We start from the raw sequence: 14882 nt of genomic DNA, 5'->3' as shown, positions 1-14882 counted from the left end.
GTCTCATACAAACAAAAGGATCCCCATGAGCATTTTCACAGTCAGCTTGGGGCTAAACCAAAACTGTGTCTTAGCTTTGGCTAAACCAAAGCTTCCAAAATTAGGAGAAATTAAATAGACTTTTAAGATAATTTTGGGAATAGTTGTTTTTTTTCTTTTGAACCCAGAACCTTACTGCTGTTCAGATATGGGCAAGCATCCCTTCCTTTGGGACTGCTCCTAGAAGGCAGTACTCGGGTGATGTCTGCAGAACTGGCACCTTGAATCTGGGGGCAAGGTTGTGCCTTAGGAGAAAATCCCAGATACCAGATGGGAAAGGTACTTGGTTTCAGGTATTTTCTCATGCTGTGTTTTAATGTTGTTACTTACCTTTTTATAAACTTGTTTCAACTTTCAAAGTAAAGAATGTGAACCTATATTGTATTGGAGTCAATCTGATCTTCGTATTTACTTCTTTCAACTTAACTTAGTTTAAGGTTAATCTTTGAAATCTGTGATGCTTTTATTTCTCTGGAGGTAATGAATACAAAACAAAACAGAAACCAGTATACCATCAGTGTTGCTTTGCTCAGAGCCCAAGATTTTAGAAATTGGAAGATGTGAGGCATTTTCTCGTTAACTGTCAAGAGTCAGACTGATGACTGGCAGCATCAAATACCAGGATGCAGAGAAGATGACAAAAAGCAAGCAGCCCAGTGAATTAATTACTTATTGTTATAGTGGCAGTTTACCTTTTGATTCTTAGTATTTATATTAAGTAGATAATTTCCTCGATTTCCTTGCTCAAACTACCACAAATCTGTTCAGTTTGTGAAGATATTTACCTCTGATAAGATCCCACTGGACTGCCACTGGAACAACTTACAGATTTGAGAAGAGTTATAGCATGTAATGTGCAGCTGTGCATTAATTTGTTATGAAATATATCTGCAAATGCATGGCTAAGATAGTGGAGTATGGAGTACTATACTGAGTGAAGGTAGTTGGTGTCACATCAGTGATCATCTTCAAGTTCAGCTCAGCAACAGTTTTGCTGATACAAACTCTCTTTTGTCCATTTTAAGTGTCTTTAAAAGAGAAGGAAAAAACTGTTTATCTTATACTTCTGCTATGGCACGTGTAACAGAGAAAGAATGAAGATGAAACATTCTCTCCTAGCCTGTCTTACTGTACATACAATCTGAAAATGTTGCAAATCCATTTAGAACCCACCATTACTACTGTTGTATTCGATAGTTCTTTTACTAAAAATAGCTCTTATAGTAGTTCTGCAAGCTGAAATACTTTGGCTACCTTACTGAATGTAAGGAAATATATTGCATTTCTGCAAGAAGTCTGAATATTTAAAAAAAAAAAGTGGAAATGAGTACAATCTGTATTTAGCTTTTACCTTCTTTTGAAGCTCCGCAACAATTAGATGTAAATATTATTCTCAGAATCTTGCATTTGTTTCTTTTTTAAAGGAAAAAGTGCTGAAGATGTTATATATACTCTGAAAGCTATTCCAGCAGGGTACCTACTGTTTAAAGCAAAATCAGCCAACCTCAGCCCCACTGCACTGAGAGCAACCAGGGCCTGGGGGTTAGGCTGTGGTGCCTGGCAGCTGTGAGGCTGTGCCACCCATTAGTGAGGGCCATGCAGAGCTAGAACCGCTCTGCTTGGCTTAATTGCAGGAAGCTCTCAGAAGAAGTTTGGTGGTGCAAATGCATTTCAGGCACGGCAGAACTGCCACCTCCAGTGTCACATAACCTACAATTTGCAGTTTGTTCCGCTGCTGCAGCAATGGGCATCTTTTTGGGAGAGGACTGGAGTGTGAGGCTCTCATGGCATCTGGTCTAGTTTGGATTTTGAGGAGTGCCTGAGGTCTGTGCGGTGCCTTGATCTTTTCCTACTGTCAGTGGGAACTACTGGCTCTAAAAACACATTGTAAAACTTGGGCTTCAAAGCATCAAAATCATGGATTGATTTTTTCTTCCACTGAAACTGTTAAAAGAAGGGATAAGATAGAGGCACTGTCCTTGCTTCATCTTCACCAAGGTTTGGGCTCTCTCCCTCAGGAGCTGCAGGCATTATTTCTAGTTGTGTCACCAACAGGTAATAATACCTCAGGAGGGAAAGAAGTGCAGCCACGTCTGCCTCTGTGCAGCTCAGTAGATAGATCACTGTGCTGTGCAGGTGGTTCCCCTCCAGGCATCTGCTCTGCTGGGCAGGCCTCAGCAGTATGGACTGGCCTTCCTGGTACCTCAGGGTTAGAGAGGGTCTGCTGTCCCCGGGGAGCTCCTGTGCCTGGGAGGAAGATCTGGATGGTTGGCTTAGCAACACAGAGGCTCTTTCTGTCTTTGGTGACACGCAAAGCAGCCTAAAGGGAGAGTCAAATCCTATTGACTAGTCAACAGTGTGTATTAATACTCTCTGGGAAGCCAAAGACATCTGTCCTTTCTGTACGGTTTGTTTGAGTGAAGCGAGACTGCTAGAGAAATAAATAGCTGTAAAAAGAGATCTATTATATACTTTTAAGGTGTATGGTAAAGAGATGGTCGTTAGAAATGTAACTAAAGAGAAGTTCAAACCTTGTGTGTATGATATTTATGTATCAAATGTGTAAGGTATTTTTTTGCTACCAGGCAATTAATATGGAGGAACTTGTTTTTCCTTCTTTCTTCTTTCCTACCGTACACCCTTGAAACTTGTCCCCTGCTGGGTTTCGTGTGTGTGTACCTATAATAACATTCCTAGTAAGTGGCAAAACTCTGACAGCACTACAGGTTTCTCTGTGAAAGAGTTCATTAAATGCCAGCCAGTAATCCGGTGGCATTTGCTAACATAATGCTGTAAAGCCAATCTGTCTCCCTTCCTTCTTGCTTGCTTGCTTTCTTCCTTTCAAAAGAAATTTTGCATTCTCATTAGACATGAAAAGAAAAACCTTGGAATTAATGCTGGCAGATAATTTCTATTAAGCCTAAAAATAAAAGAGGCATATTGACAAACTCTGATTCAGCTGTTTTAGCTAATACAATGAAACATGGGTAACCACAGATGACATTGCTGGTTAAAATAAATGTACAACCATTTTACATTTCAAAACTTTGCTAGAAATCCAGAGCATAATGGTAAACTGGATGCTATTTGAATCTGCAAAAAATGTGTTTGTAGAAGATATTAATGTATGTTCTTTTTCATTAAATATATACAGTCTGACATGGTTCTTGACAGCACAACCAGACAAATACCATACAACAGCTAGATCTTTCCAGTACCACCACTCAGACCTGAGGCACATGGCATGGCTCACAGGTTGTTTCAAGTGGGATGTCTTAGTAGGACCAGGTCAGGTGGGAGGTAAACACTGATGTGCAAACCCTGCCAAAGACTGTGGTAGAAACCTGACTGCAGAGCGGAATATCCCTGGAGGGAGACAGTACCACTCGTTTAGCTGCTTAGAGGAATTTGTCTGCTGTAGATACAGCTGCTCTGATGAGTAGACTTATGAGGACAAGGACTGCACTAAGTCTGAATCAGACTTGTTGACTTTGGAGAAGAGGATGACTTAGGGGCATATGATTTAGATTGCACTGATAAGTAGAGCCAATTAAACATCAAGAAGAACAAGAGACGTCCTTAGGAGTACAATAGGTTTGCTAAATGTGTCACCACCCTCAAATGATAGTACAGCCACTCTGCTTACTAATTGCAGTCACATTTTGTTACTTCAACCAATGGAAAAATGCCAAGGTAGGTGGTAATTAAAAGTATAAACAAGTACTGGTTTAGAGTGTCATAACTCATCTGTTTTGTGATTACTGAAATATCTGCATATACAGAGTTTCTGATGAAGACAGTAAATGAGAGTGCTGTGCTTGAGGAGATTAGCCATTCCTGCACCTGATGTGCACAAAGTCCATAGCAACTGGTCCTTTCTGCTGTCTTGTACATGATTTATCACATGCAGTAGCCATATAACAATATTATTTTGAATTCAGAAGTGTTTTTCTGATCCATCTTCTTACATCCCTGCAAATATTGGCCCCTATTTCCAGTAGCAGTGAAGCTTATGGATCTTTTACCAATGACTACAAAGTAGATTCTCACAGCTTGCTTTGCTACAGCATACTGTGAATTGTGTGGTACTTCTCAGATAAAGTGATGTCAAAGACAGAATTGAGCCCAAATGATTTATGTGAAACCATAGTATGATTGCAGAAAGGAAGGATAATTTTCCAGTTTCTTAAGACATACTCCCTTTGCAGTGAATGTAATATAGCTTTTCACTTGGGAAATACCTTTGCGTTATACTGAATTATGAGGATTATAGACTTGTGTCTCATAATCTTAATAACTTTGTTAAATGAACATTAGTATGGACATGGTAGATATTTGCAAATACAAATGCAAGAACAAAGGACTCAATGCCCTGCTTGTTGTCTAATGTTGACTAATGGGAAGACTGGGGCATAATCATAACCCCAAACTAAATAAATGCAATAATTATGCAATTATTCTTTTAATGTTGGGTTTGTCACTATAGTTTAATAAATACAATGTAAAGCTGCATTGTATTATATCATATTGTGTGTGCATATATGTGTGCAAATATGCATAATTTGGGTGCTCTGTACAGACTAATCACACAGGATAGTGCAGTTCTACCATTAATCCCAGAAACTAGTCATCATTGTTTTATTTTTTCTTTAGATGGACAAAACCAATTTTGAAAAAGGGCTACAGACAACGACTGGAGCTGTCGGATATTTATCAAATTCCTTCTGCGGACTCTGCTGACAATCTTTCTGAAAAACTAGAAAGGTATGAAAAGTTTCCGGGATACCTTTGTTTCAAGGATCACATTTTAATATTCTTTTTCAGAGGAGTGTAACTCCGAAACTGTGCTGCATCTAGAACTATTTCATATAAACACAAGGGCTTCAATCCACTTTCTCTCCTGAAACGTGCAGTGCAGGTTTTGCTGGCATTCTGGGGCAGCTCCCATCTGCATGATTACAACAATGCTGCTAAACTGAAGTGCAGGGTGACATATATATTCAAAACTGTGGAAAGGTGGAAAGTATTGGTAGCACAGGTAAACTTAATGTGTTTTCATACAGAGAAGGATTTATAAATGGAATATTCTGGTTATTAAATATTCTCTTGAAAAATGAAGGAAAGTGTTAGCTGATTAAGTTCTTAGGAGTGCTTAAATCTGTGGGGTGAGTTTTGATTAAACGTATGCTTTTAATATATATCACTTCTTCTGATTAGTGATCAGTTATTGAATAAAAAATTAATGCTATGCAGTAGAAAACTCACATTTCTTACGCTTTGCTGGTATTTTCTTTTTGCAGATTGGAAGAGCTCCAAAGCATTTATTTGCCTATTATTTGTGTGTTGGTCTTAAGTACACCAGGTTTCTTTAAAACATACAGTGTGACCTTTTCATGAATTAATTCCCTGCAGGGTGATGTATGGCTCTGTATTTAGAACTGCCAAATATGTGGCTGAACTACATTTGAACTTTTATTGATCTATCAAGTCAATGAAGATCAGGTCTTTGGGGTCTTTGAAAAGCTTTGTTTCTGTAGTCACCTAGGCTAAATCTCCTTGGATATACTTGAGCGAATTGAAGTATGCCAGAGCCTCAGACCCGTGTATTTGCTCACACTACTTAATGGCCTTGTTTTTCGGTTCTTTTTCAGAGAGTGGGACAGAGAACTGGCAACTTCAAAGAAAAAACCCAAACTTATTAATGCTCTTCGACGATGCTTCTTCTGGAAATTTATGTTCTATGGAATATTATTATATTTAGGGGTAAGATTTATTCTTATTTCTTGTGAACTTTTAGTGTTCTGTAAAAGGATGTAGGTCATAAGGATTGCTAAATCAATACAGAATCTTGTGAGTAATTACAAGTTTTTCTCTGTGGATTATTTAGATAATAAATCTGGAGAGATAAGCAGGGACCTTCTTAAGTAATTTATTTTCTGACCATGTGTTAATATCTGTTAATTCTATACCATTAGTGTTGAGCGTGATATAATTTAGCTGTATTTTCAAGGAGGAATGTGAACTGGAGAAAAGAAGAGGGGAAGGGTAATTTGTGGGAAGTAATGCATAAATTTATCTGAAGTTCATATTGCTTCCTATGAAACAGCTCTCTTCTACATTTTATGAGGTATTCCAGTGAACTGTTTTAAGAGAATAATTAAGTAACAGAAATGCAAGTCTTTGTAAGTCTTTGTTCCCATTAGAATGTAGTGTAGTATGGAAAATGTCACGCTTCCTATTAAACTGCTAATGATTTGTCTGTAAAAGGGAAATTGCAAGCCAACTAGATCTTCTCATGAGCTGATAAAAAAAAATCAGAAATTGCTCTATAGCAGCCATTCCAGATGTATGCTAAGATAAGTGAGATCACAGTGATACTTCGAGTTTTAATAAATTTATATAAAGAAAAACTTGAAAAATAAATAAGAATAATCTGAAAATTAAAATTTAAGTGCATGAAAACTTTCAGCATTAAAAGAAAACCTTTTATAGGTGAAAATAGTAATTTACCAGTCAGTGCTTCTCATCAAAGACTATTTTTCAGATTAAGTGTTGGATTAATACTATAAGTGCTGTTAGTCTTATGATGGAGCAGCTCCTTTGCAATAAACTTCCTTGGAGTTCCTCCTGTTTACATGGCTACATGAAAGACAAATAAATTATAAAGTAAGTTTGTTTAGGATCCTATGGTGAAAATCCTGTCAATCCTAAGAATATCAGATTGGATTGCTAACGATTTCTGTGTAGATCACCATTAATTTGGTTTGGGTAGTCAAAACTGCCTAAAGATCAGATTTTCTCCTAAGAATTAAGGGAAAAAATGGCTGCTTCTTTTTCTTATAATACCATACCTAAAGGAAATGTAGTATTTAAAATACCTTTTTGTAGCACTGGTTTATTCACTACTGAGTATCAGTAATAGAATCATAAACATTGCCAAAAAAAAAGGAAAATATACTCTGAAGAAAATGGATTTTTTTTTTTTCCATTAAAATGCAACATTCCCTTCCTTTCTAGTCTATTAAAAAATTAGGATTTACTTTGCTATGTCATGTTACTTCGCAGGTATGAAAAAAATAATTAGGCCTTAATTTGTTGTAAGCACGTTGATTGTCTCTTATGGGTAGCTCTTACAGACCAATTCTGTAATTTCTCATCACAAAGGTTTGAATTTTAAAAATAAAACCTAGCATGAAAATGCTCTCTGCTATTTTATTTTTTTTGCTTATTTCTTTTGAATAATTACACTTACACTTATGACTACATAATTTCTGATTAAAAGTAAGGTAATCGAGATGGTTGCTTAGTTGAGGTGAGATAAGGAAGAAATTATCTCCAAGCCAACTTTTCCCTAGTTTAAGTCTCTCGAACTTACTAGTTCTTGTCATTGATGGAGACCCTTACATCCCTCCTGACTGATGCTCACCTCAGTCTGAAGCTGCTGCTGCTGAAGGTTTGGTTTGGTGAGACAGGGTGAGACCTGCTTACCTTCTCCATGTACAGGGACCTCACAACAAGGACAGAGAGGCAAGGTTGCCACCATGCTTGTTCTGGAGGCCTTTTCTGTCAAATCCTGGGCCTCCTTCTTGCAGTTCAACTGTTGTACAGGGCTGCTGGGAGCCAATGTGGCTCTAATTGAATTTGATGACTCAAATTGTCTTTTTGTCTTTGTCCAGGCATAACAGAGCAGTACAGGGCCTCTTGGTGTATGCAGAGCTGAGTCATAACATTTATCTCTGTACTCTTTTACCTTGTTTATTGACAGCTCTCTGGGACAAGACACTTTCTTTGTGGGCTCCTATACAATTCTGTCTTATTTGCTCCTGCTGTGTCTTATCATAGCTGTTAATTTTTTATTCTATTTCCTCTTGTGTGTAACAGACACCAAACCAGTGACTTCTGATTCCTGTCAGGGTTGTAACACAACAGCAGTTCTACAAATGTAGCTTACCATACAGAGCAGAATCTGTCACCTGAAACTACCACAGTAATGCATTCTTGTTAAAAGTTAAGCAGTGTCTGAAGGTTTATGCAGACAGTTTTAAGGACAACAAACTTTCCTGGAATACGAAATGTGAGGGGCTGTGTGACTGTGCAGAGCTGATTTCTCCATGTGGATTTCTTTAGCCAGTACAATTTTGAACAAGTTGTATATAGAACAGTAACTGGTCTGCAGAATTCTTAAGTCTTTTTTTATTTGTTGGTTTTTTCTTCATTAAGAAATTGCAGACATAAAGCTCAACACACAGGAATCAAAATCTTTCACAGTGAACATGGCAAGGCTAAATCTTATTTAAATTCTTTGTTTAATTATGAGCTGACAAAACTACTCATTTTATTGAAAGCTTGAAGAGGAAAAACTCTCTGCTAAAGCCACTGATGATCTTTTCAGACCCTGCACACGGAAATTAATGGGAGCTTTGCCATTGGTTTTAATGGGGACAGGATGTTGTGCCGTATTGGCATCAGTGCAATCAAGTTGCATGCTCTTTTGAACTTCACTTTCCTTTCAACTCTTCTCTTGTAAGATCCCCAAGACACTTTCACAGCACCTTTCTTGGAGTGTTTTAAACTCCATTTACATCCCTGCTGTCTGAGCAGTTGTTGTTGCAGCCAACATCACATCTTTGTTCTCATTAGGTCTAACATTTTTTTCTGTCTCTCCCTTCATGCACCCTAGGTAATGATGTTATTGAAGGGTGGACAGTTGCACTCTGGCCCCCTAGAGCACTATGCTTCTCCCTAACACAGGGTTATGTTAGGCACATTTAGTTCATTTAATGTATCTGCTCCCCTGCTGGCTTAAACAGCTTTCACGTTTCACCTCATCAGCAGACATTTTGTAATGTAAGGAAAGATGGTCTGGCAATTAAACAAAAATCTTTTTTTTTTTTTTTTAACAAGATGTTGGCTAACAAATTGTGAAATTATGCACTTTGCTATGAGGATCGTTTACATCTACTTACATTTTTGTCTTACAGTCATTAACTTAGAAATGGTTTTAGTGTCATGTCCCAAAAGATTCTGATGAGGATTTCCTGGAGTTCTTACGTATAGATCATGTGTGTGAGTGTGTAGGGCAAGAAGGGATATGAAGGTCCCAAGGCACTTCTTGGGCATGGGCCAAAGCAGAGATGTGCATTATTATCTTCAAATTCAGAGTGATTGAGCATATGGGAAATGTATGTAATGCAAAACTGCTCATTGTGCAAGGGCAACCATACCAGGTCAAATCAGGGATCGATCTAGATAGTATCCCCTGTCATACTCCATTTCTGTTCAGAACTTTGATCTTTTAATTAACATTTCTGTGAGTGGAATGCTTACGAGTTTCTCAGTGACCTATGAGAATGCAGAAGGAACAGCAAGAACAGAATAAAAAAACTCTTGAAAACTGGATTTTCTGCTGGATGCACAGTTTCAATTCCTTTTTCAGGCAGGTCATTCAATTTATAGACCCACATTCATATGTAGAGGTAATTTTGAGGTTGCAGTAGGAAAAATGAATAACATCTAGTTCTACCTTCACTTGTATGTTGACTAGATAATATCTTTAGAAAATAAACTGGTAAAAATCCAATGTAAACTAGTGGATTTTTTTTTCTATAGCAGATAGCAAACAGTTTGGTGTATTGCCAGCCATTACTCTGCCCTTAGACAGTCAGTAAATCACCTTTTCTTTGCAGCAAGGTAGACATGCAGTCTTTATAGTCACAACAAACACAGTAGCAGAGCAAAGCATTTTAACTAGAAAAAGAGTAAATACAAAAATAAATCTTGCTATTTTAAGCTTTTATATATTAAAGCTTATCTTGGAATCTCTGAGAGTATGAAAACACTGCATTGTCCTTGAAAGGTGACTGCTTTGTATTTAGTGACTTTCATGGAGTTTTGGTTTGCCACTTCTGGATGCATATGGTCTAAGCACAGCTGCCTTGGGTCATGTGTGTTTTAATAAACACTCCTCTCCTTTCCCTACTAATAACACTGAAGTGTTTGTCAAAGCAGCCTCCAGGTTTACAGCATTTATGTGGGAAGCATAGCACAAGTATTCTATTTGAGATGTTTAATTTCTTCTCTTTTGCGGAAAAAGTGAGTGATATCAATTCCAATGACAGTGATATTCAGAAGAGTTTACAGTACATATTGTATCAATGTTTGAATTTGTTCTAGTGTGGATGACTGAGAAGAGAAGGGGAAATCAAAGAGGATTTTCCCAATCTATTTATCTCTGTAAAATATTAATTATAACTCAGTTCCACTAGTTCACTCTGTCTCTCTATGGTGACCTGTGTTTTTGAGCTCAAAGGCAAAATAAATTCTGACAGAACTTAGCACATCCATACCAAAGATAATTTGATGGTTTCTTCTTATTTTTGAATTACTGCTTTCCATCGAGAGTGAACGTAGACAAGAAAAAGTAGAATGAGGAGAATATGGACAAATTCTTTACCTTGAATGTAGAAATGAAACAAAGGAGCACAAGTGTATTTCATACCCTTTGGAAGTTTGTTCAGAGGAAGTAAACTGTTAAATCACAGCACATGGTTGACTTTTGCAGATCTTGGGGAAGGAAAGAGGAGGAAGAGGAAAAGATGGAAAATGATGAGATTGGAGAGACCAAAGTACTAGGACAATCAGAGCATGAAGAAATGAAAATGTAATTCAGATATGAGATAACAATAGTGAGTTTTAATTACAACAAAAAAGGAGGCTGTGGGTAAATGTAACAGCAGGGTATGGTGGCAGATCAGCTGGATGCCTCATAGTTCAGCAGCGTGATTATACCTTCTTTTTCATCTCCTATTCCGATCCTCTGCCATGTTACTCATTCTGGGATGGGAAGTGTTGGGGCTGGCAGGACAGGAGTTCCTGGTTTCTCCCTGGGACTTTTATCGAACTTACCTCTCCCACCATTTATGCCTGTCATCCTGCTTCTGTTACAACCCTGCTTACAAGAGTCTAGAACTGTTGAGCAGGATGATCCCAATTGATACTTTTGTTGTTGTTCCTATTTACCATGTGTTTTAGCTGTATTTTCACTTTGTTTTTATATTACTAATTATTACAGGACCTACGAATCTTCCTGTGTCCAGTAAAACACAGTGACAACTGTTTCCTAGTAGCTATAACAGAGATCCAGCTTGAAGAGCTGAATTCAGTTGTATTATGTGGTGAATGCTTTTGAAAAGTAAATCTAGAAGCTAATATCTCAGTTGTCATTTTTGTAGAAAACAACCAGCAAAATTTAAAAATTAGATTGTGGTGGAGTTGCAGGAGCATCACAGGAAGCAGTGAGCTGTCTGTTCTTGTGCAGTTGCTGGATGTTTCTGTGGTTCCTCAAAAACTAACCTCTTTTATATGTGAATCTCAGTCGGTAGGCTTTGAAAGAGTATCAATTTGAAAAAAAGAAAAATCCGCTAAACAAAATTCTTTTTTTTTTGTTTGTGTCTTCAGGAGGTCACCAAATCTGTGCAGCCCCTTCTGCTGGGAAGAATAATAGCTTCCTATGATCCAGACAACTTTTCTGAAAGATCCATAGCCTACTACCTAGGCATTGGCTTGTGCCTTCTCTTCCTTGTGAGAACACTGCTCATACACCCTTCTATATTTGGACTTCATCACATAGGGATGCAAATAAGAATAGCTTTGTTTAGCTTGATTTATAAGAAGGTAACTGTTTCATTTACACTTAAAACCAAACTTTAGTTCATACCCAACATTGTTTTTAGGCCAATTTGTTTAAAGGTTGATAGTTTTGTTACACAAAATACACAAAAGATGAATGTGATTAACATTAGCTTCTGATAACTGTTGATTTCCTATATCTAAGGAATTAAATACAAGTTTACAGCTGCTTTGACTCAAGCCAGCCCTTGTGTGAGTTCAGATGGGCTGTGTATGTGGTGAGGTGTCTTAATTGTACTACTCCGCTTCTGGATTGCTCATGTATTGCAAAGGAAATACTGAGTGCTGGTGACTAAGGAATATTTTCAGAAGAGAATTATAGATGAAGATTTAGACAATAAATATAACATAAAAGGTTTGAATGATTTTGAGTGTTACTATGTGAGATCTCTACTTCATGAAGAATCAACAGATATTGATACATTCCATGTTCACAAATCCAAAGATTTCAAAACACGTTTGATTTTACCTATACCAAAACCAGCTAATATAAGCAAATCTGTTATTTGTTCTAGGATGAAGCTCATTGTGAAAACATCTTTCAAAAACATTTGTCTAGATAGGCACAGTAGGAGATTTTTGAGGATGTGCAACAAAACAGTGTGTGTACTTAATTAAAGCTTGTATTTGCATATATATCTGTATACATAAAATATGCAACAGAAAGCAAAGGCTAAGTCAATAAATCAATATTTGTAAAGCAGTTTAATTGCTAAGTTGAATTCAAGTGACATAAATAACAAATTTAATGAGACTTTTTTAATATCATGAAGCTGATAAGTGAGTTGTTATTTATACTACTGTACAAGTGCCTGTTATTTTTATTTGTATTTATTCAGTATTACAGGATTAGCTACATGGCCATTTTCCTATGGTTTTGTTTTCTTTTACAGACCTTGAAACTGTCAAGTAAAGTTCTAGATAAAATAAGTACTGGACAATTGGTCAGTCTTCTTTCCAACAATCTGAACAAATTTGATGAGGTATGTTATTGTTTTATGCACTTAGTGATCCATCAAATACAAGTGCAATATTTCAAGCTGCTTGTGAAAAACATTAAGGAAGAAACGAGGATAAACAGCTGCACTGACTGCTCGTTGTCAACATAAAATGAAGTCTGTCTTAAGATTACGTTTTGGCATCTGGTCACAGAAATGTATATACATCTTCATTTTTCTCTTATGCTAATTAGTAAAGGAAACCTAAAAACTCTACATATCATAAAAACATTCTTGTTTTACAGTTGAGTGAGAATCTACCAGGAAAACTCTGGGTTACACAGTTGGTATCATAGCAGTCAGAACTTGCTCATCCAATTCTTCAGTCTTTTTTTCCTGAACACTGTATCTTTCTAATAAGGTGAACCCAGTGTGGTTTTCTTGCTGTTAAACAAACAGTGATATTCAGCATCCTGTTATTATTATTACCTACTCTCCTTAAAAATCTAATTAAGTTTTGATGTAAGACCTTGTTAGGAATCATTTCCAAGACATCCTTTTTAGACAATACGCAGTCACAGAATAGTTGAGATTGGAAGGGACCTCTGGGAGCCATCTGGCTGAACTTCCCCCCTTTAGCAGAGCCACCAGAGCAGGCTGCCAGTTATCGTGTCCAGGCTTTTTTTGAATATTTCCAAGGAGGAAAAATTCACAGCCTCTTTGGGCAGCCGGTGCCATTGCTCATCAATACCTCCAATACTTCTGAAGTAAAAGCTTTTATTAAAGACACAGAGGTAGATCCCTGGTAATGGCTTGGAGATTTGAAATTCCATGAGCTGTTGTTCAGATTGTTTGTCAGTTGCTCTGTTGATAGTATGAGGTTTTCGTCCATTGGAAGAAACAGGAAATTTGACATCAGAGGGACTCTACAGTTTCAACCATGTGTGTTTGGTATATCTACTTTAAGCACTATTTTACTATGCAGAAGAATGTGAGTTGTTGCAAGTGAGCTAGGACAAATGCCCAAGTAGTGCACGAGTGTTGCTGTAACACAGAGCTCTGTGAAGGCTCCGTATCTCAGCCTGACAAGAGCATTCAATACAAAATCTGAAGCAACATGGATGAAGTGGGCAGCAGTCTCCTTTGAATTTGTTGCACTCATAAATTCAAGTTGTGGAGCCGCTGTCCCTGGAGGTGTTCAAGAGGTGTCTGGATGAGGAGCTGCGAGATATGGTTTAGTAGCACTGGTAGTGAGAAGATGGTTGGACTACATGATCTTATAGGTCGTTTCCAACCTTGTGATTCTGTGATTCTATGATTCTAAGTCATCTCTTCACTAAAGCAATATTGACCTTCTCTATCAGATTAAATCACTAAGAAAAATCTTTTGTGTACTTTTCTCGTCTTGCACTGATTGAAAATGCCAATGTCAGTGGCAAATTCTGTTTACTTTTACAAAACTGTTTTTTTCCCCTCGTGCATACGTAGCAAAGAGATAATTGTGTACTGAACTTTGCCTTACAAAAATCAAAGATTAGGTGTGGAATGAATATGTATTGCTGCGCCGTCATCATTATTAAGACCCAGAATGCTATGTGCTTGTAATCACAAGCCCTCCTTTATGAACTTGTTTTACTACTGGAAATATTTCTACCATCCCTCATTGCATTTTTCAGTGTCACTTTAATGACTTACTCATTTTCATGTAGCTTTCAGAGCAGTTTGTAATTTTCATTATTATTATTTTCTGCTGTGGTTTTTTGCAGGGTCTTGCTCTGGCTCACTTTGTGTGGATTGCACCTTTACAAGTGGCACTGCTGATGGGACTGCTCTGGGATATGTTACAAGCTTCTGCATTTGCTGGACTTGCTTTTCTAATAGTTATGGCCTTTTTTCAAGCCTGGCTGGGACAAATGATGATGAAATACAGGTGATGAGACTGCTTTAAAGGATTTTAATATTTTTTTCTTAAAACATTGTTTTAAGAGGTTTATAGCACTTGACTTGGGATCTCTAGTTATGACACTGTTAGAAAACTAGCATCCAAAGAATGTTGGATGTGTCAGAAAAGCAGGGAGAAGACTTTACTTCTTTAGCAGCAGCTATCTAATCTTAAAAAAAAAAAGGTGATTCTAACATGCAGTAAATAGTGATAATATTTTATAGTATTGTTGGTAGTGAGTTGATGTTAAACATAAGTATATAGGAAAAGTGATT

At 37.3% G+C, this 14882-nt stretch overlaps 1 protein-coding gene across 2 annotated transcripts in view; it reads left to right on the top strand.

Moving 5' to 3' along the window:
- The first annotated feature begins 4663 nt into the window (after positions 1-4663).
- CFTR (CF transmembrane conductance regulator) overlaps positions 4664-14882 on the top strand; it is a 70762-nt gene continuing 60543 nt past the window's right edge. For both annotated transcript variants that reach the window (XM_031553221.1, XM_031553218.1), the window contains exons 1-5: positions 4664-4803; positions 5691-5802; positions 11497-11712; positions 12621-12710; positions 14432-14595. In XM_031553221.1, coding sequence (XP_031409081.1) covers positions 5773-5802; positions 11497-11712; positions 12621-12710; positions 14432-14595 — 500 coding nt within the window. In that variant the 5' untranslated portion in view covers positions 4664-4803; positions 5691-5772. The remainder of the gene's footprint in view (positions 4804-5690; positions 5803-11496; positions 11713-12620; positions 12711-14431; positions 14596-14882) is intronic.

Source organism: Meleagris gallopavo, chromosome 1 (assembly GCF_000146605.3).
Source record: "Meleagris gallopavo isolate NT-WF06-2002-E0010 breed Aviagen turkey brand Nicholas breeding stock chromosome 1, Turkey_5.1, whole genome shotgun sequence".
NCBI classification, from domain to species: domain Eukaryota; kingdom Metazoa; phylum Chordata; class Aves; order Galliformes; family Phasianidae; genus Meleagris; species Meleagris gallopavo.
This window is presented reverse-complemented; position numbering and strand designations above follow the sequence as displayed.